At 32.5% G+C, this 27,628-nt stretch overlaps 1 protein-coding gene across 6 annotated transcripts in view; it reads right to left on the reverse strand.

Moving 5' to 3' along the window:
* The window catches only part of LOC132727447 (harmonin-like), a 77,845-nt gene that overhangs the window by 35,166 nt on the left and 15,051 nt on the right, over nucleotides 1-27,628 (reverse strand). For 4 of the 6 annotated variants that reach the window (XM_060712973.1, XM_060712971.1, XM_060712972.1 and 1 more), the window contains exons 4-18: nucleotides 24,321-24,448; nucleotides 23,736-23,809; nucleotides 22,736-22,844; nucleotides 22,011-22,035; nucleotides 21,478-21,538; nucleotides 19,638-19,720; nucleotides 18,714-18,915; nucleotides 17,911-18,014; nucleotides 16,427-16,441; nucleotides 13,613-13,695; nucleotides 12,235-12,369; nucleotides 11,489-11,652; nucleotides 9,105-9,251; nucleotides 7,141-7,218; nucleotides 5,726-5,882 (exon numbers count right to left, since the gene is read on the reverse strand). In XM_060712973.1, coding sequence (XP_060568956.1) covers nucleotides 5,726-5,882; nucleotides 7,141-7,218; nucleotides 9,105-9,251; nucleotides 11,489-11,652; nucleotides 12,235-12,369; nucleotides 13,613-13,695; nucleotides 16,427-16,441; nucleotides 17,911-18,014; nucleotides 18,714-18,915; nucleotides 19,638-19,720; nucleotides 21,478-21,538; nucleotides 22,011-22,035; nucleotides 22,736-22,844; nucleotides 23,736-23,809; nucleotides 24,321-24,448 — 1,565 coding nt within the window. Of the gene's footprint in view, nucleotides 1-5,725; nucleotides 5,883-7,140; nucleotides 7,219-8,026; nucleotides 8,051-9,104; nucleotides 9,252-11,488; nucleotides 11,653-12,234; nucleotides 12,370-13,612; nucleotides 13,696-16,426; nucleotides 16,442-17,910; nucleotides 18,015-18,713; nucleotides 18,916-19,637; nucleotides 19,721-21,477; nucleotides 21,539-22,010; nucleotides 22,036-22,735; nucleotides 22,845-23,735; nucleotides 23,810-24,320; nucleotides 24,449-27,628 lie in introns of all 6 variants that reach the window. The other 2 variants (XM_060712975.1, XM_060712976.1) reach the window with 2 other exon arrangements.

Genomic DNA, 27,628 nt, shown 5'->3' on the forward strand with positions numbered 1-27,628 from the left:
GTCCATTATACCAGTCAGCAACATAAATCCTTGTAGCATCCTTACTGACAGCTAAACTGCTTATGGTAGAGAACAATTTATGTCCTGATTGATTCTTACTGAACTGATTAAGTTTCCTACCTGACAATGTAAACATAAATACTGATGTGAATTTATCTGAGATATAAAAATTATTGTTTGAGTATGCAAGGCCATAACATTCAAAATCAGTGTTAATCTTGTTTGTTGTTTTCATTTTTCTTTCTAGAGAAATGAAATGAACTTCCTCGTTTGATGGAATAGTTACTGCTACTTGTGTGTTATTGATCATACACACTTGCCATGGCCATTCAGGTAGGTCACAGTAGTCTGTGACAGTATAATTGTAACTGTGTAAACGTTTAAGCTTGTTGTTGCTGTAATCAGCTAGAATTATTGTACCATCTTCCATACAGCAGGCACTGATGATATTACAATAATCTTTATCTGACTTAACTTTTACATTATATGATTGATTTCCTTTAATCTGAAATAAACTGTCAGCAGTCTTTGTAGGTTTCTCTGATAGTGTGCCTATGGTCTTCTTTTGTTCTAGCTGTGTAAGAATTGTTCTGTCAGGCTGAAACTCTATGTCTCCTACTGTACTTTTTTTGGCATGCTCCATAAGTTTGTTGGCAACATTTGCAGCATCTTCTCCCATCTTCACATAAACAAACACTTCAGAATGATTTGTGTTTGTAGATGCTAACTTATCATTAGCTGATCTAATCCTGGACTTGGTTGCTTGTAGCTGTTTTATGCCATCTTCTAATTTGTCTTCAAGACATTTGACTTTACTTTCTATCTCATCAATAGAACTTTTCTCCAGCTTGTCAAGTTGGTCATTGATTTCTTGTCTGAATTTTCTGATATCAGCCAGTATTTCTGCTTTCCTCTTTAACAGCCTTTGTTTATCCTGTTTAAATCTATCTGCTTGTTTTTCAAGGGTCTTGGCTATTTCCTTAAGTTTTGTTTGAATCTCTCTCGATTCAACTTGGTAATTATTGTTTTGGATCAATTCTGGTATGTAGAATGTGTTCTTACATGACCTGAAAAATAAGTTCAAACAGTTTATGAGGCTATGAGATGACGCAGGAGATGATATATTATTTAGTGTTATATATTTAAGATAGTCTAAGAGTATTAATATTTAAGATAGTCTAAGAATATTATGTAAAGTACTTACTAAACATTCCATATACTTACTTTAAAAATATCTTTGTTTAAATACTATATTTTACCTGTGATCAACTGCCATACATGTAGAACAGCCAACATTATCATGGTTCTTAATGTGTTTATGGCTGTGTCTGTCACATCTCTCTGCCCCTGCCCTCGGCAGCCTTTTGCTGGTTCCTGACTTAACTTGAGATTTATCCAATACTTTGTGACCAGCACATAAAGGCACTTTACTGTGAACTTTGACACAACTAACACAGAAATAATCGTGACAATCTACACAGTATTTTTCACCTTCAGTGTTCCTGCCTTCATTTCTACACATTGAACATAATACATCAAATATTTCATCCGAAAGAATATCTGTATCAATTTGTCGACCTGTAGCCATTTTGTCTTTTTCCCTGACTACGTTTGTTAGTTGATCTATTTACATTGTAAAATCGATAAAATAAATTGTCTCTATTTCTTTCACAGTTATTTTAAATTTAAACATTGATGTACTCTATAATTAAGATAACTGAAAGCCTTACGAATCTTCTACATTGTACTCCTGGAAAAATATCAATTTCTACATAATATTTTTTTCATTGATATAAATCCTCTCTATTGCTAAATTATGTCTAAATGATTTGACCTACTTTGGGTTTAACTTATCAAAGGTGCCTTTATACCTCTTTGCACACAGTGTAACTTTATCTGGTGAAACATTATCTAAAGTTTATTCATATTCAATACTAAATTGTTAAACTTTAAGGTATATAAAGTGTTTACATACGGCTGGTTTTACATTTAAATCAATAAAACACAAAGAAAATATTCAACTGTTAAAAAACTAACTTAATCTTCATACATGTATATATTAATCTTTTGTTGTTGTATTTAGGACACATTTAAAAAGGAGCTGTTGCAATATCAAAATTATTTATTTGTCAGAATTCAATTTATTGGCTTTGATTGGCTATGAGTATTTTTTGCTATTTCTTATGCGACTTATGTGAGGGCTTGTCCATTGAAAGTCCTAATTAGACCTCATTATCAAAGGAAGACTTATACAAATATAGGAAAGAGTACAAAATCACCTCTTTAAATTTAGATTTTAGAAATTATGCAAGTTAAAATATTTATGTACTTTTATTTTATCTTTTGAAAATATATTTTCCAATACAAAAGTCAATTTATTTACAAATTAGATACGAATCTGTACCCAACTTTGACAAAACACAGTTATAGGTACCTAATTTTCCAGCAGTACCATACTTTCGTTTTGGTCCTTAACTTTACTTATTAACTGGAATATTGGCCTGAAATTTAACACCTTTCTCACATTCATTAAAAATTTCATAGCAGTTTTTGCAGACCTTTTTCATTTTGAATATAAGCAAGTACCAGTAGTAAGCAATGTCAAAGAGATATTGTCCAACCTTTTCTGTGTAGTCTGCAAATATGAGCCGAGTTACGACAAAACCAATATAGTGTGTTTGCGACCAGCATGAATCCAGACTAACATGCGCATCCGCGCAGTCTGATCAGGATCCATGCTGTTTGCTATCAGTTTCTCTACTTGTTATAGGGTTTGTAAGCGAACAGCATGAATCCTGATCAGACTGCGCAGATGCGCAGGCTGGTCTGGATTCATGCTGGACACAAACGTACTATGTTAGTTTTGTTGTGACGCGGCTCATATATTGACTAAATGAAATCCTAGAAGTGGGCTGCAATTATCAAAGTACAAAGAGTACAAAGTTTTGCATTCATAACAAGAAAATAAATAAGATTTTTTAATTATAATATTTTTTTAATTTATGGTAAATTAAGATATGAAGAAAATATTTATCTAACAAGAGCCGATTGAACCGGGTGATGCTCCCCAAATAGGTTTTGGACACAGGAAGGTATACCTCTTGTAGTGTCAGAGTTATGTCACAGACAAAGTTCAAAGTGTAAAAACAAGGTAGCCACCCAAATTTTCACACGACACATCATCTCAAGATGGTGATCATTTCTGTGAAATAGTTGTAAAATACGACTTCAAATAAGTAGTTCTGGGCTGAACACGATTTTGCTGCAAGGTCATGATGTGACTGTGACCTTGACCATCAAGGTAGCGACCCAATTGTTGCGTGCCACACATCGTCTCAATATGGTGATCATTGCTGTGAAATACTTGTAAAATCCAACTTCAATTCACGAAGTTATGGGCCGGATAAAAATTCGGGACGTACATACGGACTGACGGACAACCCGGCGACTATATGCTTACCCAAATGTTTTCAGGGAGCATAATAAATGATAAATTTATAAATCTTCCTTAACCCAATCATCTTTACAAATAATTGCAGTATATTTAGCATAGTACTATTGTATTAACCCTTTACTTCATGAGGATATTGTGTAATTTACACTGTTTGAGGCCTCCAAACAGGGGGGGGGTGTAAAAAGCCATCAAACACGTCTAAATGAGGTAAAGGGCTTAACATAGGCTACATGCCTATATATATGCATTGGATTTTGCTGGAGTCAATGTATTTAATATTTCACCAGTTTGGGATAATCTCATTATTAGTATTATACAAAATTGAAAAAGAAACCGATGTTTGTCTAAAATTTCATTCCAAATTTGCCTGTAAAAAAACCTGGAAAGAATGTTTGGGCATGTCGGTCGGTATTGCAGATGGAAACAAGAAACATGGCAATGCCATGAAACCAGGTTTTCAATTATCACCATTGTAGATAAATATGTTGTATTGGAAATACAAATACAACATGTACAAGTTACAAACAATGTAACTATGTGCAATGTAAAACATGAATAATGTAGGAGGAATTGCCACAGAGGAAGTGTTCTCTATAATTATATTCTGTATAAGGAAAAAAACAAAGGGCCATAATTAAATAAAAAATTATTCAATAAAAAAAACCCAACAATATGCGCCAGGGCACTGGATGGCAAAGCTACTGAGAAAGTTTGAACAAAATCCGTTGAGAAATGTAGGAGTTCAGCACAGAAGAATTTTTCCACTATATATTCTGTAAAAGGAAAAAAAAACAAAGGGCCATAATTAGGTCAAATATTATCTAATCACAAAACCCTGATAATGTGTGCCAGGGCACTTGATAACAAAGCTTCTGTGAAAGTTTGGTCAAAATCTGTTGAGAAATGTAGGAGAAGTTGCGCATGATAAAAATTGTTCACTATATATAATCTGTATAAGGAAAAAAACAAAGGGCCATTATTAGGTCAAATATTATACAATCACAAAACCCTGAAAATATGCCCCAAGGCACTTGATGACAAAGCCTCTGTGAAAGTTTGGTCAAATTCCGTTGAGAAATGTATGAGGAATTGTTCACAGAAAATTGTTCACTATATATCCTATATTGGAAAAAAAAAACAAAGGGCCATAATTAGGTCAAATATTATCCAATCACAAAACCCCGACAATATGCGCCAGGTCACTTGATGACAAAGCTTCTGTGAAAGTTTGGTCAAAATCCATTGAAAAATGTAGGAACAGTTGGGCACAGAAGAAATTGTTCACTATATATCCTATATTGGAAAAAAAAACAAAGGGCCATAATTAGGTCAAATATTATCCAATCACAAAACCCCCACAATATGCACCAGGTCACTTGATGACAAAGCTTCTGTGAAATTTTGGTCAAAATCCATTGAAAAACGTAGGAGGAGTTGCCCGCCCAATCGCCCGCCCGCCGACATACCTCTATCTAATAACCAGGTTTTCCGATGGAAAAACATGTGTAAGGTATCAGTCCGAGTTGCATAATCTTAACAGTCAGTCAAGCTCATTAGCAAAAGAAACCAGTAATGTTTTTACATGTGCACTATTACAGACACGAATATGAACTTTGTGATATTAGATTTTATATCTGCTTTTGTTTATAGTTTACAATATTACTTGTTCCTTGTCATGGAGAGTATTTATATTCAGGTGAGCGATATTAGGGCCATCATGGCCCTCTTGTTTTGTGGGATTCTCAGCCAAATAAGAAGTGAAAATCATTTGAGCCAAGTCACTACAAAACCAGCATAATGCGTTTGCGACCAGCACGGATCCAGACCAGCCTGTTCAGCTGCGCAGTCTGATCAGGATCCATACTGTTCGCTTACAAATCCCTTTTTCAAGTAGAGATACTGATAGCGAACAGCATGGATCCTGATCAGACTGCGCGGATGCGCAGGCTGGTCTGGATTCATGCTGGTCGCAAACGCATAACGTTGGTTTTGTTATGACGCGGCTCATTTTAAGAACGCTTTTTATTTTTTTGGTTCATCATGTACAATACAAATGATTATGACCTGAATATATGCGCACAAGTAGTCAAGACATACCTCAATTGGTTAATAAATCGACAAAAAAAATTCTAGTCCATCATGTCAAAAAACCCTCAGTGGAGTCCCTTTAATAGTTCTCAAGTAATAATATCTATCCAGAAACAAGAATATATGTTTAAACAACATCTATAAACCTATAATTTACAACACAACAATACTTGTAAAACTTACCCGATTTATCAACAGAACCTCCAGGGTAAACCTCGCATATGACAATTTTCCCTCCCAGAGGGGAGCCAGTTCCTCCCTCTAATTCTATGTCTAGTGGGGTGCCATCCTCCAGTATCACTTCAACCTCTTTGGTGTTCCCGCTACTGCCAAATGATGTCTGGAAGAAAATATGTTGACATTATACAGTTACAAATAAGAAATGTAGCTGCTCAAGATAAAATTTTCAATACATTTAGTTTAACTTTAAACTTAAGCTTTACTTGTGTGACGCTAAATTGTTTAACTAGAGTATCAATTCTGAAACTAACCAGTACATATTTATTCTTATGAGAAAACATAGTCTTGCTCTCTGTAGAGTTTGAACCCACAACCTCAAGGCTGAGAGGCTGGCAATTCTTAACCACAAGGCCCACTCTCCCATTTCCGTTTGCTTCTTTAAGTGTCAATATCAGTATTTGAGTTGTAAACCTGAGACTAGTAACCTATTTAGGTATATATACCAGAACCAAACTGCTTTTTCTACAAAGAACTACAAACATCACGTAAATGAAATTAATCCGGGTCAGCAAAGATCATGATCTTTTCCATCAAAATTTCTCTAAAAGGACCTCCTTTTTAATTTTCTTACACAATTTTACATGTGCAAGAAGTGAATTAACCCTATGTCTGCTGGTGTTGAATGCTTATAAACTACCCATGCTAAAAGTGCAGACCAAGATCAGCCAGCACATCCATACTGTCTGATCATAGTCTGCACTGTTGGTCATTGTAGTATTGTTAGTACTTAGAGATTAGCTCCGCCTTCTTAATTAAATATGCACAATCTAAGAACTCTCTCTGACACCTTTTATACAGACAGACACTTTAGATTGTACATGCATTATAGCATGACCTCTGTCAATACTAATGTAAATAAATATAAGAATAGTCTTTGATATAGAGTTTTCAATACAGTACATATTTTGACATCTTCCCTAAAAATGATAAATGGGTTTGTCCAGATTGCAAGATGGACGAGTCCATTTAATATATGAGCCGCGTCACGACAAAACCAACATAGTGGGTTTGCGACCAGCATGGATCCAGACCAGCCTGCGCATCCGCACAGTCTGATCAGGATCCATGCTGTTCGCTATCAGTTTCTCTACTTGTAATAGAGTTGGTAAACAAACAGCATGGATCCTGATCAGACTGCGCGGATGCACAGGCTGGTTTGGATCCATGCTGGTCGCAAACACACCATGTTGGTTTTGTCGTGACGCGGCTCATATTTACTAAGGATGGTAAGGGCTGAGATTGAAATCAGCTTTTCTTGAGAAGACTATCAGCTTTAAGTACCCATTAAAACTTATACATATTACAAAGGGTAAATTATAGCATGAAGTTAAGATGTTATTATTTATGTTTTTATCTACCTGAGCACCAGGTGCAGCACCTAGAAGTGTTGGTTTCATGGAGTTTGACGGTCCGGATCTGCCTGCCAATACTGCTGACTGGAAAACAAAAACAAAAAATTCTCTATGAATAATTTAATTAATAGACCAATAACATTGAAAGATGTGAGTTTTACAGCATTTCTTCTATGTTACATGCTACAAGGGTCATCCGCAAATAAATGAGAGTTAATTTGTAACTTTTGATTGAAAAAAACATAAAGCCAAAAAACTTGACACTATTCTAAATTAACTCTTTGCTTGTAAGCATTAAGAATATAATGAACACATGTAGTTGAAATATTTAAATTTACATAGAAATTATTATAGTACTAATTAAGATATTCTAAATTTTTATCGTTAAAAGAAAAAAAAAATGTCTATACTTAATAACTAAAATAGTGCTTAAACAGGAATCATTTAAAGTCTTAACTATTAAAAGTAACATATAATAATGAAAAGTGCTCTGCAATTGTGTGTGCATAATAAAAATTATTGGTAAGAAATCAAAGGTAAAGACATGGTGGAAAAATATGATATTATTATAACAATTAAAGTATTTCATTTTAGGGAAATACAGAAGTTGGGGAACCAGTCTGGAAATATTGCAATACTATTGGTTAATTTCGAATCTGCAACAAGAATGAACCAATCAGATGCTAGAGATCAAGACTGGTTACCATTTTCTCCAATTTTCAAACTTGAAATTTCTTTATGGAATTTTTTGCCTCATTCTCAATTTGTTAGGTACAGTACAAAACTAAGAGCACATATTATTATTTTTTCTATACAATGAAAAGGAATCAAGCTGGTGGACTGCATACGGTTATTTTTTTTAGCATTTTGTACAAAATGTGAATTTTCTTACCCTATCTCTGAATAGTTTACCAAACTACCAAATATAATCATATAAAAGATATTAATTCATAGAGGGCACACTACAATAAGTGTTCAGTTCCTATTTTTTTTTTTCATTTTGAAACCCTTTTAAATACTAGTGGACTGTTCAAACATCAAGGCAAATTTATATATATGCTGGGTGGGTGTTAGATAAAATCATCTGCCCTTGTAGATAATAATTTGGCTAAGATGGCCCTATTTGCTGACATGAATGAACCCCTGAATCAATGAACCCCTGGGGCGGGGCCAATTTTGACCCCAGGGCATTTATTTGAACAAACTTTGTAGACACTCATAAGAAAATGTTTCATGCCAAATATCTAAGCTCTAGCTCTTTGGGTTTTTTAAAAGAAGATATTTAAAGTTTTTTCTTTCGGTTGCCATGGCAACCAGAGTTCTGCATGGAATTAAATTCTTTGAACAATTTTTAAAGGTGACCACTAAAGGAACATTCCTGTGAAGTTTGGATGAAATTGGTTTAGTGGTTTATGAGGAGATGTCATTTAAAGTAAAAGTTTACGGACGGACGAAGGACGGATGGACACCGGACGAAAAGTGATCACGAAAGCTCACCCTGTCACTTTGTGACAGGTGAGCTAAAAACAATGCATGTATATTTTCTATTCTTATGATTTTTGTTTTTATAGTATGCAACACACATGTTATAATCAGTAGAATTAGTATAGTTAGTTATTATGACACACATTTGTAAATATACCTAACAAGTTTCCCATGTATATTGTGTATTCTGAAAAAACAAAAATTAACCCTCTTCAATGTATGTTTTATCTTTTGTATTACTTCTATTCATACATATAACATTATTGTTTGATTTCCATTTGAAACTTGTATACAATATCGTAACTTTAAAATCACAAAAAGATAATCATTCTCTTGACTATAAAGTGGGTGATCAAAATTAAAACAATTGATTTTAAAACAGAACCAAGGACACAAAATTGAATTAAAAAACCCACAAAATTGAATGTGCTCTAGAACAAAAAATTTAAAACAAAAACGTGATACATGTATTTTGATAAATTTACCACTAAATTCAGTTCACTATCTTTTGAATCACTTTGGCTCAATGTTAAATAATTTTCTAAACTGTCATCAGATAGCTGGTTTTTATGATACTGAACTTGACGATAAAAATCTTTTTCTTTCTCTCGGCGTTTCTTTGCCATGGGAACCTATGTTTATATATCGGAGGTGAATCAGTAATCATTTTCAGTTATTTAGTTTGGTATACTTGTATAAAATATCTGGAAAAAAGTGAACCCCGGAAAATCATTAAAAAAAGCAAAAATTAAGACATTAAAATTGTAGACTTGGTTTGATTGAGTCACCTCCCCTGATTACAAATGGTGTATATAGTTCAAAGGGAAGTTACTCTGACGGCAACAAATACAGTCAATATGACAGCTTGGTGTGAAAAGGTCGTTACTCCTTTATTTAATATGAGTTACAACCATTTCACATCAAACCCTCGGGACATGAGGGATAATGAAAAAGTGCAACATCCCTCACGTCACCTAGCACTGGCTTGAGCAGTACTCAATTTTCAACACTTATTAGTGCTGGAATCTATGATCAAAGCCTGTGTTTTTGAACACCTACATTTAGCAAGCATTTATCAACACTGAGTTAACCTTGACAGCACAATAGGTAAAAGGTGTTCAACTGACACAGGTGTTTTTTATATATATATATTAAGGGATATCTGATTATTTGACAAGGCACAATGGGTGGAATACTGATGAGAGAGCAAGATTAAAACTTCATCAACATACATTAACAACTGACTGAAACAGTTTTCCAAAACAAAAATACACATAAAATTTGATTACATATAGATTTTAATCATCATCATAATCAACTGCTAGATTTACTTTGTTACATATTGTATACACAAAAGCTGACTGTAGGACAGCGTGCTTAACTATTCTCAGTGCTTGATAGAAAAACAAGAGCCTGGATAATGTAGAATTTTTTTAGATACAGAAAAGGCTATAATTCTTTCAAAATCCATGTTAGAGTTATGGGCCTTGGACAGTGACCTCCTATTACGCTCTCAAATAAGTGTGTGAAGTTTCAACCGATTTTCTTCAGTAGTTTTGGAGATATCAACTTTTAAGCAAAAACTTAACCAAAGTACGATGCCGACACCAGGATGTGTACAATAGCTCTACCTAATTTTAATAGTTTAGATGAAAATGTATAACTTCAAACATATAAATTTTACAATATTGTTGTAATAAGCTGTTTCAACATTCTCAGGAATTAATATCTAAAAGAAAAGAACATTTAAAACCCACAAAAATACATGTTTTGGAACAAAGTAACAATGTAACAATTTAATTGGGCAAAAACAATATGAAAGTTGGTACTTCTAACTGGCTCTGGTCCAAAAAAACAGAGATAGATAAAAAATATTAGCCAAGCATTGATCTATTACTAGTATTTGGCTCTCATGGGTTTTACTAGAAGAGATTACTCTCAGCATTATCAACCCTTTATGAGATCCTAAGCTACCACCCCTTGTGAGATCCTATGCTACAACCCCTAATAAAATCCTATACTACCACCCCTCATGAGATCCTACATGAATACCCCTTGTGAGATCCTACACTACCACTCCTCATGAGATATCCTACACTACCACTCCTCATGAGATATCCTATCCTACCACTCCTCATGAGATATCCTATACTACCACTCCTGATGAGATATCCTATACTACCATTCCTCATGAGATATCCTATACTACCACTCCTCATGAGATATCCTATACTACCACACCTGATGAGATATCCTATACTACCATTCCTCATGAGATATCCTATACTACCACTCCTCATAAGATATCCTACACTACCACTCCTCATGAGATATCCTATACTACCACCCTCATGAGATCCTACACTACCACTCCTGATGAGATATCCTATACACTACCACTCCTCATAAGATATCCTACACTACCACTCCTCATGAGATATCCTATACTACCACTCCTCATGAGATCCTACACTACCACTCCTCATGAGATATCCTATACTACCACCCCTCATGAGACCCTACACTACCACCCCTCATGAGACCCTACACTACCACCCCTCATGAGACCCTACACTACCACCCCTCATGAGACCCTACACTACCACCCCTCATGAGACCCTACACTACCACCCCTCATGAGATCCTACACTACCACCCCTCATGAGACCCTACACTACCACCCCTCATGAGACCCTACACTACCACCCCTCATGAGATCCTTGTCCAGTAAAATTCATCTGAGTGAAATCTCTATTTCCAGATCAAGGTCTACTATAATATCTCTATTATATTCCATAATTTTGCAGTTTGCATGTACATATAATATTTATTATTCACAACAAAATTATGAAATTAAAAAAAAATATACCTGTTGTTTCTTTGCAGCAATTTCTTGTCTTTTCCTTTCTTCCAACTCCTTTTGTTTTCTTACAGCCTCTTCTTTCTTTCTTTTTTCCTCATTCTTTCTCTGTTCAGCCCTATGTTTTTCCTCTTCTTGTATTCTAAGCTCCTCTAATTCACGCATATGTTCCTCTGTTAAAAAAGAACCACAGAAAATTTTGTAACAAAATCATTCTGTCAGTATTTTAACACTTACCAATCTGAATTTGTGTACTGGGTGTACAATGAATTAAGGATTTAAAAGTTTGCGGGATTGCTATATAAAACTAACAAAATTGAGTAGCCAACTGTATATACCCTTGTTTGTTTTGTTTAAAATTCAGTGATTCCGACATTTTTAAGGTCATACAGTGACTTTCCAGCTTTACTGGAGAAGGAAGACCTCAGGTGGTACTTAGTGCATTATTTCAGGAATGAGTGGGCACTCAAATGTAGAACCATAAATCTTCCATAAGCAAATTGAATAGCTTTCTCAAATGTAAGAATCCAAAGTCCCTGACAGGTTTCGAACCAACAGTGGTGAGGAGCATGTGTGAGCAGCATTTTTATAACTCGGCCCCAGGGGCACCTGATGTCCCGACTTATCTTGATCTGCATTGGTTCCAAAGGTAAAATTAGTTTCCACCAGCAGCCAAAGGGTAAAGGATTCAACCCTCAGAATGATCCAACAAACTAAAGCTATCTTAAACTCTTGACCAATCTTTGACAATTTACCTTCTCTCATTCTTTCTTCTTCCTCCCGCCTCCTTCTCTCTTGCTCCTCCCACCTTCTCTCTTGCTCCTCCCTCTCCTGTTGCTCCTCCTCCAGTTTCTTCTGTTGACGAAGCTGTTCTCTCACAGCCTCTTCAGCTATAACAGTCAAAAAACAAATCTATTACTGGTACTTGTATATTAAAATTAAAATGTTTGGCACACAATACATGATTGTACTAGTACAATGTATACAATATACTAAGGGATTGATAGTAAAATAATGACCATACATGTCACAAAAAAGTAAAACAACTAAAGAAATTTTGCATATTGTAATCAAACATAAATTCATAACACGAAATTATCTTTGAAAATTCCACACTTAAGGAATGTATTTTTTTTATAGTAGTTTTGACCCCCCACAGCATGTGTGGTCTCTTTCAAAAGAAAACCTTTAATAGTTGTTCAACTTGAACTGGCATCCAAACCTCTACCTTAGAATTTTTCAGTTTAACAATAGGTATAATTCAATCATAATGCAATTCAGTAGAAATCAATGCTAGAGTTATGGGTTTTTGTTGTTGACCTACAATTTTGTCCCAGAATCATGCGCTTCAAGTAAATAATGATTCAAGAGATAAAAATAATTACATAAAATCATTTTACAATAATAACTTCAGAAAAAGATATTTCTTAAAATTGACCAGCTATGATAAATGTTACATGTTAAAGGCCAAATAAGCTTTATAAATAATATTAAGCTTTTGTTTTTTGTGCCCTGTAACAGTTTTCAAACCACATATCTAAATTATCTTTTGATTCTTTTGCCTTTTTGGTTATTAGTACAAATAAAGTGATTTAGTATTTTGTATGGAAGTCAAAATATTACTAAAAAAAATAACATTATGCTACTAATGTCAAAAATAACATTATGCTACTTATGTCACAAATAACATGCTACTTATGTCATAAATAACATTATGCTACTTATGTCACAAATATCAGTATGCTACTTATGTCACAAATAATATTATGCTACTTATGTCACAAATAACTTTATGCTACTTATTTCACAAATAACATTATGCTACTTATGATACAAATAACTTTATGCTTCTTATGTCACAAATTACTTTATGCAACTTATGCCCAAAAATTTAAACATTACCCTAAACTTTTTAAGGGCTGCTTCTACAAAAAATATTTTTTTAGTGGTTTCCATTTCTAGGGTTTTAAGGGGTGCCTTTAAAAAAAAATGAAGTGTAAAAAAATTTTTTAAAAAAAGTGAAACGGGGCTGACTGTATAAACAATTCCCCCAGAAGAAAAGTTTTAAAAAACTTTTTTTTTTTGAACAACGTAAAATCAGAAGAGATACACAAATTAAAACATAACATTTACCTTTTTCTTTCCTTAATTTTTCTTGTTCCTCAGCCCAATGTTTCTTCTCAACCTTGGCGTACAAATCTTCCTCCAGTATTTCACTGTTACACAAATTTGAACAGATTTTAACTCATGATTTAGCAGAACAAAAATTAAAGAAGAAATAGATCTACAGAAGCCTGTTGTTATTTTACCCCTAGACTCATGCTTATAGGGCAGAAAAAAATTGCCACAGAAAGAATTCACAAAAACAAAATCAGACTTTATGCCAAAAAATATGAACTATCCTTTTTTATTCTTGAAATACATATTTTATTTCCTTAAAGCTGCATGCCTCCAGATGAACCAAAATATTTCAAGAAAATCAACTTTGTGGAAAATGTACTTTAAGGTTGTAAAGAAAATTAAATATATTCACAATTCAAGAAAAAATTTACATGTTATATGCAATAAATGAATAATTTTTCAGTATTTATCTTATATTTTTACTGTGTGATTAACACAGTATTTATAGAATAGAAAATATACTTACATATAAGTATCAGCTACTGTTATAAAACTTACAATAACCTTATGTGAAGATTTCAACTTGTAGAAATAAAAATAAACTTCAAAATTTTTCAAATTTCTGAACAGCATGCCATGCAGATATCATAAAGTTGAGAAGCTAGATAAAAGCTCTTGGTTATATAGATAAATAGGAACATACGTGTATAGTGTATAAAATGAAAGATTTTCACATATATTGCAATATAAAAGGATTTGCAGAGATATTACAATATGAAATATTTGCAGAGATGTTGTAACTGAAAGAATTGCAAAGGTATTGCAATATAAAAGGTTTTGCAGATATTGCAGTATGACAGATTTGTAAGGGTATTACAATAGAACCATTTGGCAGGGATATTGCAATATGAAAGATGATAATGAAAGAATTGCAAAAGTATTGGAAAATAAAAAGATTCACAGAGGTATTGCAATAGATAAGATTCCAAGATATTGCAATGTGAAAGATTTATAGAGGTATTGCAATATTAACATTTTGCAGAGATATTGCAATATGAAAGATCTGCAGAGATATTGCAATATGAAAGATCTGCAGAGATATTGCAACATAAAATATTTGTAGAGTTTTTGCAATTTAAAAGATTTGCAGAGATATTGCAATATGAGGGATTTGCAGCAGAACTTTAGTTAGTTAGAAAACAAGAAACAAAGTAATAGAAAGAGCAAAGTGTTAAAAATATGTGCAGTTAATTGTGATTTTTTTACATTATAGTAAAACTTGTCTATAAAGACCACCTGTGTAAAGAAATAATGTTTACAGTCAGATATTAATATCAGTGTACATTTGCATGGACACATTTAACATCATTAACTTATTTCTGATCAAAGAAACTTCTGTGAGATAGTTTTTCAAGGTTTTCATACCATTTCACGTAGGTCTTGACCAAAAAAAATATTGTTTAACACTTTTAACTCAAATTCAGGCTAAAAATTACTCTAGATATTGCTTTTCAATTTAATTCCAAGTAACTTTTTTTATTTTATTTTTTCAAGTAACCAAGTTTTCCATTTTATGATCTGAATTTTAAAATTTTACGATTTTCAGGCTTTTTGGATCTTAGTAAAGCTCCTTTGAAACTATGGTGAAGTAATTAAATCTTGTAACATGGACTGTTCCCCATTTTAAAAGGAAGAGTTCATTTTTGGAAAAGTACTCAAAAACCACATTAAAAATGTTTTGTTAATTCTAACAAATGGTCTTTATAGATGGAATTTTTTTTGCTGATTAAAGCTGTTGAAAGAAAACTATTTTGTTACAAATTCTTAAAAAGGGACACAAAGCAACATTTTTTGTTAGTAAACAATAATACGGGTGTAAACACAAGACAACCACTGTGACAAATATCCCAATTACACTAAACGTAAATAATCAATTAACTTTCAACTTCTGAATTGGTGAAATGAAGTAAAACTGTAGGGTTGTGCAAGTATTAAAACCAATATAAAAGATATGTTTATTTAGACTTAAAAGCAAGGGAAACAATTCTGTCCAAAAACAATCTCTTTCCTTCATTTGGATTACCTCCCTTATTTCCAGTAAAAATAAAGGCCAAAAAGTTATAAATTGCTTTTTCCATCTTTGGTTTTCTTCATTCAGTAAGGACATGTATGTTGTTACATTATCTCACCATTATAAACTTAGACCCCTTTAAAAATGTCCCCATCTCACTTTCTCAAGCAAAACTGAAGAGGTTGTCTTTGAACAAATGTTATGGCAAACACATTGTTAGACATGTAATGAACATATAAAGAAAATAAATATGGGGAAAATTATTGCAAACTTAATTGAATCTTATGGATAGTAAATGGACTGTATATAGAAAATAGATATTTTATCAAAGCACCAAAAATGATTTCACTAAACTTGAAATATTACTTGTACATGTAATCACCCCTTGTGGCTAAGGGGTTACCCTTTTGGGTTGAGGCATCAGAATTAAAGCCACTGTTTAAACCTGTGTGATTGTAACAGGCGACTAATTGGGTTTTGAATTACTAGAGTCTATGCATCTCTAAGCTCCAGCAGATGAGATGGTTTTGACCCCTGGTGTTGCTTTAAAGTTTGTAACACCTGAGGTTAGCCGAAAACATCTTCCCTGTTTCGGCTCAATATGACCTAAACTGCGTTGTTGCACCATAAAACCAAATTAATTAAAAAGTAAATGATTGTTAACAATGGAATATCAGTGCCCTAACTATGTCCAAGGTGATATCATAATTCAATTAAGTTTGCAATTTGACAAAAGTTCAACAATATTTTCTTACCAAATAACTTCTCCACTATAAAATAAATCATATTTATATTATATTACACACATATATATATATGAAAAACTTCACACACAAAAAACATATCTAAATACAAAATTACAAAAAATTAATACCATATAAATGTAAGATGCTATATCTTAATATAGATTTCAATAAGGATTTACCATGCTAATTCAACATGCCAAAAATCTAAATATAGTTTCTAAGGTGGATCTGCACAGTATTAAAACAATGGCATATGTTCAAATATAAATTTACACAAAATAACTGTGATATACAGTGTTAAATAAATAAATACACAGGTTTTCCGATGTATTGACACTGTGTTTTAGGAATAGCATAACTCTTTGAATTAAAAATCAAAAATTAATATAAAACGAACCTACTATATCAATTTTGTCAACAATTTCTATATTTAGATCTGTTTCATAAAGGGATGAATATGTTTGGTACAGTAATTTACCAGAACCTTTGTAGCCAGCCTGTAAAAATTCCTCTTTTTCTGGCTCCAATCATTATTTGAGCAACGATATTAATGTTACTGCAAAGTCATTATTATTTGTCGGGCATTAATTTTTGTGGACAGGTCAAATCCATGAATTTATGGTCCAACAAGAATTCATTTTAATGCTGTAAAGACTAATTTGCATTTCATTAGTTGCAATGTACTTTTTTATTTGTAAAATCAGGCAAGCCACAAATTCAAGAGCCTATGAATATGTCCTTTTTGACAAAATTTCATTCCAATGAAATTGGTGAATTCACAGTATGCTATAAATAAATTTATAAATAAATTAAATATATTTTTTGTAAAAAAAAGTTCCTACTTTAAAATAACTACAAATGTACTTGAAAATATAAATTCTATAAACACAAGTCAATGACTTCTTCTTTTTTCTTTACCAATATTTCAATAATATTCATGATCAAAAGACACTGTAATCATCTGATCTAATCCTGCATCATCATCATATTCATCAAATTCATCATCACCACCATCATCATCATTATAATCATCAAATTCTTCTGGTTCGAGATCAGCGAATTTTACAGCTTTTTTCTCATTTTTCTTTTTTAACCCGCCTAATACTCCATGCAACTCTGGTTCTAACCCGAGATTTTTCTTTTCTAGGTCATCTGGATAATTTTTAAGACCTTGACCTTTGACCTCAGACTTTACTGTGAATTCAACTTTATCATTGGGTGCTAAATTTATCACATCATCATCGAAATTCTTCAAAGATTCATCAAAGTTCATCAACTCATTCAACTCATCATTAAAAATTGGGTTATTATACGTGTTACTAGGCTCAGGTTCAGTAACTCCTGATCTACTTAAACTGTGCCCAAAATCAGATTGTTTTTCATGAGTGTTCATAAACATATGACTTTCATCAGTGACCTTGACCTCTTGGTCATCACTATCATCCTTCACACTGTGACCTTCATTAATGACCTTGACATCAGGAAAGTCATACCTGTCCTCCAGCTGTATGGGTTCCTGCTCGTTACTTGTCTCTTTCCTTACAGGAACTGGACTACCTTCCACATTCTTCTTCTTCAGGTTAAGTAATGGTAAACCCTGTCAATACACATTGATGATTAATTAACATGACAACATCCCATATCTCATTTTTTGTTGTTGGGCTTTATGCTGCACCAACACTGTTAACGACATATAGCAACTTTTCAGTTTTACTAGTGCAAGAAGATGATGCCAGTTAATGCCTAAAATAATTGGCAAAATAATGCACAGAGGGACGGACTCATGATGTCTTCTTGCACTAGTCAAAACTGATAAGTTGCCATTGATGTTCCAAGGTGCATAGCTTCCTCACATGAAAACATCCAACATCCCTTGTTGGAAACAAATCCAGCCATTAGAAGTAAAAGATTTGAGTTCAATGACCTTAATATTGCATTTGTTACCAAGTGGTTGATCAGAACAAGTAAAATTACAGAACAAAATAACTGTATTGAAAATCTAAATCTGGTCTTTCATGAAAGGTCGTCTGCATAAAGTTTTTTGTTGTTATTTTGGGGATTTTTTTTTTTAATTTTCTCATAGTTTTTTGTATCTTCTTTAATATTTAGTCAAAAGAGGTGAAAAGAAATGTAGGGATAGGTAGGTGATATTTCAATTATCTAACCATTAATAAGAAACAAAACAATATTTACTGGTCAAAATATAGCAAGAATATATTTTGGGGTTGAAAATATATTTTGTATTTATGTCTTGTAACTAAAAACAGCTAGTTTATTTTTGGGGATTTTAACTCACCACAGATTTCTTGATAATCATGTTGAGTTCTTTGCTACCTTTCAGCTCTACAATGGCCTCTTTGTGTTTGATTTTCTCAAAACTTTTCCCGTTCACTTCCATAATCTGATCCCCAACTTCAAGATTGTAGTCCTCACCTAGACTTCCTGGCCGCACAGACTCGATAAAAATCCCCGGAAAGTGAGTCGGTCCACTAATGATGCTGTGAATAAAGGGAGAGTAACTTTATATTAATCAGTCAGATTATAAGCAATAATGGTCAAAAGTTAAAGTGCTTTTTAGAATCAATTTAAGACTTTCTTGCTTTGATAAAAAATGGTATAAAATAGCAGAATAGTAAGACTGTCCACGGGTAATGCTGTAAGAAAAGAATGGTGAAATTATTTGATTATTACACATTTGATCAATACGGTCAATTATCATTAAATTCTTGATGTAGATCTGTCAAAGCCATTCTTATATCCCTCATTCTTACATCTCTTATTCTTAATTTCTTATTCTTACATCTTTTATTCTTACATCCCTTATTCTTACATATTTTTTTCTTACATCCCTTATTTTTACATCTTTTATTCTTACATCCCTTATTCTTAATTTCTTATTTTTACATCTTTTATTCTTACTTCTTTTATTCTTAAATCCCTTATTCTAAAATATTTTATTCTTAATTTCTTATTCTCACATTCTCTTATTCTTACATCTTTTATTCTTATATCCTCTTATTTTTAAATCTTTTACACTTACATCTTTTATTCTTACATTTCCTATACTAGGCCTTAAAAATCATTGAATACATGTATTTATATTGATATTTTTTCCTTAATATAGCAAAAATGCCTATGTCCACTGATAATTTTTTTCAAAGATCAACTTAACAAAGCCTAGAAATTTGTAAAAGGAATAAAAAAGTTTTAAAGATTTTACCTGCATCCGAGACTTGGGGCACCATGAAGGTTGATAAAAATCTTCACTACGCTTTCATTTTCAGAGCCAGAGGACTTTATTGCCTGTAAAATAATCACATGTTAATTTATCAATATAATAATCAATAATTTATATTTCTAGGATGAAAGCAGATACGTCTGAACATCGTAGAAGTGTTAAGTATATGTAGAGTTCGACAATAACTTAAAGAAAATAAAATGTGCAACTTAATCTACCAGGATACCTTTCAGGAGAAATATCGCAAAATATGATCAATGCTTAATACAGGAAAAAGTTTTTAAAAATCAGCATTTTTCAACTCCCACCACACTTAAAATATCTGGAATGAACTTGTCCATATTTCATTCTTGATATAACCATTCATTGTTTTTCAAAATAAGTTCTGACTGAATAACACAACAGTGCAGACCATGATCAGTGGGCACCGATGTGCTGGCTGATCTTGGTCTGCACTGGTGGTAAGGGTAAATAATACTAGATGCCACTAGCAGGTTAAAGGTGAACAATGAACATAGACAAATGTCATGTATGTTGCCATAAGCCTTATGATGTGAAATAAATTTATTCTTAATTGAATATACTTCAAGAAATTCTCATTACTTCTTTTCTATTACAACATGTCATAAGTATTTTTTTTCTCATTTAAACTTGAGACCAGCAATATTATACGACAATGCACTCAAACCTAATTACTGTAAAATCATTATTATTCGTGGGGCACAAATTTTCGTGGTTTTCGTGGGTAGATCAATCCACGAATTTAAGATCCAACGAACTTTTATCCCAACAAATACTTCTTACCCAGTCTCTGTTCTATATATTACAAACACGCGTCGGCTCTTTTCCGGTCGATATTTCGTGAAACGGATGTAATTACAGACAGATAACCAGGTTAGTGACACATTAAATCCGTTTGCAATATTAAGAAAATTGACTGTCACAAATGTCGCATATACATACTTGATCGTTGTAGTCTACTAGGACTTGATTGTGTTAACAAGAATACTTGACATAATCGAGTAAATATGGGAACCCAGGCAGTGCAATAATTAGCGCTAATAAAAATTGTCAGTTTGCTCTTATTAATTAAAAAAAAAGTATTTGATATTAATGACGTAAGTACACAAAACTATAAAAATACGATCGCTAAAACAGATTTATTTTACTTTCTTTTGTCGTTTTTAAATGATCCAGTTTACATGAATTTTAATCTGTATTTGTGCGAATGGTATTCCGTAAACATCAAAGACGCCACCGACTTTTACAAGATCCGCATATGCTCGTGTTATTTACCGAGAATAATTTATATGCATGTAAATTTACACAGTCGCTGTGACGTTGCGTGTAGTTACTGTCCTAAAATATGTTAAGACCAATTCAGGGTGTAAACTTTTAAACTCGCTGGTTAAAACGTGCCAGGTGTCGTATAAATTATGCGATGTTTACATCGGCGAATTACAGGGGCAGTGTGTTCAATGGAGGTGCATATCATGTCACATAAATGTGTTAATTGCAGTCAATTATCGGCAGTAACTGTGCTATATTAGTTATGCCCAGAGGCAAGGATTAAATTTATTGACAACCGCTGTGTGACAAGTAAAGATATGTACATGTTGTAAGTAAAAATGTTCGGCGATTAAGTTTAAGATTACTTTGCATTAGGTTACTGAATTTTTTTTTAACAAGAAAACGAAAATCCACGAATTTAAGAACCCACGAAAATGCCGGTTTTGATAAAACCACGAAATTTCATGCCCACGAATATAAGTGAATTCGCAGTATTACAACAAAACAGTAAATTAAAATGTTTAATTGATACCTGAGATTTGTTAGATCCTGGTTTGTCTACATACTGCCATGTCACTGGATCACTTGGCTTTCTGTAACAAATTAATTTTGTTTATTAAATTTTATGATTATCTGTTACAAATAAATTTTGTTCATTAAATTGTATGATTATCTGTTACAAATTTATTTTGTTCATTAAATTGTAAATTATTTGTTTGTATAGTCTAACAATAGCACAAAGACCTTCATTTAAACAATTCTTTATCAAAGTCTGATCTGAACCATGCTCAAGTCCATTTCCTGGTCATAACCAGTACTGGTGTCATATGAGGAAACATTGTCATGGCCTCAGTAGGGTTCAAACCCAGGATCCTAAATACAGGTATAGGATAGGCACACACCCTAACCACTAGGCTATGACTCCTTTTGAAATACTGACCCATAATGGTGAGAATAAGCAACAAAATAAGCCACAGAAATCACAGAAATTTAACATTGACTGATTTCAGGACACATTTATAAGCTATTTTACACGTTATTTGTTGATATAACAATAATACTTACTGTTTAATGGGCACCATCCCGATATCTGCAAAAGAAAAATAGATAAGAAAGACATTAGAAGTGTATTGCACGCAGAGATGATACTTATAAAAGGAGAATCATCGACATTATGTCACATAACATAATTATGATGTAGGGCTGTGGGCCGCATAGCATTACAAGGTTGTTTTATAGTTTGTCCTGTGTAATCAAATTAACTGATATGGAGCCAGAATTTTGCATGTACACTCAGCAATATTAAATATTAATAAAATATTTTTTTAGCAGCTTATACAGTATTTTGTATTTAAACACTGTTGCCCATGACTTATTAGAAAAGCCCTATTATTAAAACATAGAAATATGAAGGAAATGGAAATGGCGCCGTGTTTCTGCCCCAAATATTGTGAAATGAGGACCCTGCCAAGCAACATAAGATATATCAAGTTTTAGCTTTGAAAACTTTTTTTCCCCCCAACATAATTATATGTACATGTATAATGATTCTCTGTTCTGTATTTTTTTTTTCAAAACATGCTAATTCTTTTAAACGTGATATGAAATTATGTAAGCAAATTGAAATCTAATTATAATTCATATCTCCATGAATGAATAATACCTAAATAGTACTTTCATCTAGATTGGTTATACAGTGGATCTCAATTAAACCAGTCTATATCATCAAGATATAAGTTCAAATATACAAAAGTTTTTAAAGAAAATATATTATTGAATTAAATACATACTTGTGACTTTCAGTTCTATTTCGTCCCGCCCCTTTATCAAGTTAAGCACCTCCTCATGAATGGCTTGACCGATGGTAAATCCATTCACCCTCACAATCTCATCCCCCATCTAAATATACATTAATAGTATTCATCAAATCAAAAATATAATAGCTAAGCCAATAAATAACAATTAAAAAACACACATAAACTAAATCAAATTCATTCAAAAGTTACATTATTAACCAAGAACTCTTTAATAGCTACAATATAATGAACATATAATTGCTTAGCTTTCATTTAACAGCTACATAAATTGATCAACTTTTATTCAAAAGCTACATAATTACAAAGGCCACCTTTATCATATAGTTTAAATGCCATAAAAGCTGATAAACATCCATTTTAATTGCATATGAACTTATCAACAGTCACTTAAATATCATATAAACTTAGAAACATCCATGTAAATGCTATAATTATAAACTTATAAACATCCAAATAATTGCTATATTAACATATAAACATACATGTAAATGCTATATATATATACTTATAAACAGTCATTTTAATGCTATAAATACTTAAACATGTAAATGCTGTATAAACTTATAAACATCCATAACTCTTAAACATTCATGTAAATGCTATACAGTCTAAACTTTATCATGCTAAAAATTGTCTTAAGAGACCGTTTCATTAAGCGACCGTTTTGGGTATTTCCCATGCGCGGTTGCTTAATACAAGTTTGACTGTATCTACATATCTATTGACTGTACTTATAAACATACATGTAAATGCTACATATTCTTATAAACAGTCATTTTAATGCTATAAATACTTATACATGTAAATGCTGTATAAACTTATAAACATCCGAAACTCTTAAACATACATGTAAATGCTATATATACTTATAAATGCCCACGTCAAAGATATATAAACATCGAAACTTGAATAATTTTATATTTGAGTCATAAAATGAGTGTAAGAAGTTAGGGTTGATGAAACAGATACATACCTTGAGCCCTCTCATCTCTGCCTGTGAGCCGGGCTCCACATGTGACACAAATATTCCAACACCATGTTCAAACCCTGAAATACATGATATAGAAAAACTCAATTAATTAAATATAACAAAAGTTATTGTAAGAAATGTTATATCTCAACACACAATTGTTATACATGTATTTCATGCAAGTGCTTTCTTGTGTCTGAGTAAAAGGGAATGTTTTTATGCATGTCATTTCCTTTGAGAATTGTGTTGTAAATCAACAAAACATTTTAGTGGTGGTGTAGCCAAGCGGTTAAAATGTTGGACTAGTAATCTAAGAAATGCTGACCGTGTGGATTCAAACTCTGTTAGGGGCAAGCCATTGTTTCCAGGGGCAAGAAACTTTACATTCATTGCTTAGTACTGGTTAGTTCCAGGAACAGATTCGCGAGAGTTTCAATCAGCATATAGCTTCCAACACAGTCAAACTAAAATAATAAGTGTAAACTTAAAGCATTTTCGAATTATTTATTTTCTTGTCTGTTCTCTCTTGTGACAGAATGCAAAAGAGAAAAACAAATTTAGAATAAAGGGGTTAGACGAATTATTCACCTCCTCTCACAGCAAATCCAAAACTTTCTGATGTCCGTCTACGTAGCTTGATCACCCGTAACTTTTGACCGGGAGAATTCGGAGCCAGTTTATCATATTGTTGTTGGTGCTGGGGACGTATCAAAGGTCTGGAAAAAAAACAACAAATGAGCCGCGTCATTACAAAACCAATATAATGCGTTTGAGACCAGCATGGATCCAGACCAGCCTGCGCATCCCTGCAGTCTGAGTTCTCTTACATACCCTATTACAATTACGAGTACAGAAACTGATAGCGAACAGCATTGATCCTGACCAGACTGCAGAGATGCGCAGGCTGGTCTGGATCCATGCTGGTCGCAAACGCATTATGTTGGTTTTGTCATGACGAGGCTCAAATAATATATTTAGTGGCCAATCAGAGCCTCTGTGTACTGATAAGCCCGTTAGCCTATGCATGTATGTTTATATTTCAGTTATTGTTGACTCTGTGATTGTGAGCGTATCTGTATCAATGCAATAAAGCTATGTTAAACCATCCCGTTTTGGGTCTGTTATATATATACATGTATATATACAATACTAACATTATTACAATATATTTATTTCCTAAAAAAGAACATATTAATTACTTATACTTCACTAGTTTTTGCCCTTAATGATAAGAGTCAGTTACAAATAAGTCAGTTACAGGACACCTAACCCATTCACCTCTCCATGTTCAATGTGTAATGCCAATTTCTTCAAGAATAGTTCAGGTCAGGGAAAATCTGATTTAGACTAAATTGTCCATTTTTATCTGAAGCATTTCTTAACTTGCACATATGATATTTATATAGAAAATTCTTCTGACTTCTATAACTTTAAAAAGATAATTATGATATCATAATTCATGTCTGCTATAACCCATTACAACAACAACATACAATTTACCTTTCTTTTCTCATTACCCAGGAGTACTGGGCATGTGCTCTTTTAATCAAAGGTTTTTTACGTTTTCTACCTCTAAAACAATCCATATTAAGCCTTCATACCTTAAACTTTACTAATCTACATGTATCTAACATAAAAATCACATACTTTTATAATGTCTCCTATTAAATCAAAATTTTCAAACAAGTTTCCGACACCTTTTTGATACCTCATACTAAACCGTTAACAAGTTTCCGACACCTTTTTGATACCTCATACTAAACCGTTGAAAATACACTTTGCATTTTAGATTATCTAAATGAACCCAAAGAAATAAAAACTAGAAAAGTATTATTTGAACAAAAGTATTTGACTAAGAATTAAATTGATAAGACTCCACTTTTTTCATGATACAGTAAAAAAATTCCAAAATTTTTCATAAAATTTACAAGTTTATTCACACATTCAAATGTTCAGAAAGAGATAAAAGTGAAAATCACTGCATTGAATCATACCAATTACTATTTTACAGTAACATAATTATATGTGTGTGTTCCACAGCAATAATAAGATACCGTAACATCTTTTATTTTTGCAAAAAAATAAACTTTGCAATTTCCGTCCAAATATACTTTTTCTGAAAGCGAAAATATTTATTCCAACAAAATTTAATGTAATCATTGTGAGAAAAAGGAGATATTTACTTCTTGAAAAAAAAAAACTGTTTTCTTATATTCAGGTAACAATAAAATTCCCTAAAATAAGTCACAGCAAAAATGATGGTTCAACAGTACTGCGGGGTGATGAATATTTAATGAACTCTGGGAGTCTAATAATTATTGCTCTGTCTGCCTTATAGATCAAAGAAAATAAGGGCTGCATGTATCAATAATTGACCAAACCTGTCTGTCAAGCTATAAATTAACTAGCACTTTAAACAATTAAACATGAAGATTACTTAACCTTTTGACTGCCAGTGGCAATAATAATTGACTGGTTAGTTAGTGCTGTAACAATAAATGAATGAATGAATGAATGAATATGTTATGTGGCCTTATCCATCTTAGAATCTGGACAAAACCATTCATTATTTTTAGGGAAAGATATGTACACACAGAATACCGAAAAGTTCTGTTCCTTTATCCTCAATGTATACATAAGGCATTATGTAAATATGTAGTTATGGATGTTAAAATAGCAAAATATAAATTAAGTTGAAGATGTAAAATATCAGGCAACAGCGTAACTTGTTAAAATTCTTTTAATCAAGATTTGCACATCACAGTTTATACAAATAACAACTCAAATTTGCACCTACTGAGCTTTAAATAAGATAACTGTTGGGTAGCTTTATTGTATGCAATAAATCACTACAATATCAGTTTGGTCTGATATAAATTATATTAACCATATTTTTTTAATATCATGTTTTCATGTAAAGTTCATGTAAAACAAGAGCTGTCATGCTTACAACACACTCCACTTTCTCAGTGCTTGAACGAAAAAAAACAACACTTCAATAAATGTCAACAAAGGGAAAATAACTCCTAAATAAAGTTTATGCTAGAGTTATGGATCTTGGTCAATGAATTACAACTATAACACTGAAGTAACATGAATATGTTTAGTAATAGAAAGAGCATCGCAAACACAAGGCTATCTGATTAGTACGAGGGGGCATAGCCCCCCTGCATAAATCAGATTGCTGAGTGTTTTGATGTTCTTTCTCTTTTGTATCATAAACATGTTCCCTGTTACACAACATGACATTCCTAAACAAGTAACCAATGGACGGGCATGATCGGGCATCTGAATATGACATTTCTAGCGTTATCCTTTTCTCTGTCGTCACATTAAGTAAACCTCAAAAAAAATGAGCCAATCATTGAGCATGCTCTGGAGTGCGGGTAACTAATACTTGCACTCGGTAAATGCACTGTGCATGTATGTGTATACGATTTAACTCTGACCCATTTTTAACAGAAAGGTCCCCAAACTATCATATACAATTGGTAGTTATTTCCTTTTTTTGTAGTAAAGAGTTGTATAACTTCAGAAGTAGTGGAGAGTTAAATACTTGAGTGGTAGTGAAGAGTTATGAGACTTGAACATATGAGTAATGTTTTAGACTGGTTTCTCACTCAATCTAAAAGTGTGTGGACTTGTTTTTATTGGTGTTTCCCATAAATCATTCATTCAGAAAGCCATATATTGTCACAATTTATACATGTATTGTAAATGTTTTTACAACATTAAAACAGTATTTTTTTGTGTGTTATCTGTAAAATTTGTGCTTTGTTCACATAAATTTCCTTCACCTTGTAATAAATCATTAACAATTTCGTAATATAAATCATCCTATTTCTGTTTATAGCTAAGCTATAAACTGTTTTTTCTATAGTATTTTTGTGTGTAAT

This window comes from Ruditapes philippinarum, unplaced genomic scaffold (assembly GCF_026571515.1).
Source record: "Ruditapes philippinarum isolate M1 unplaced genomic scaffold, ASM2657151v2 ctg1053_1_1_1_1, whole genome shotgun sequence".
NCBI lineage: Eukaryota > Metazoa > Mollusca > Bivalvia > Venerida > Veneridae > Ruditapes > Ruditapes philippinarum.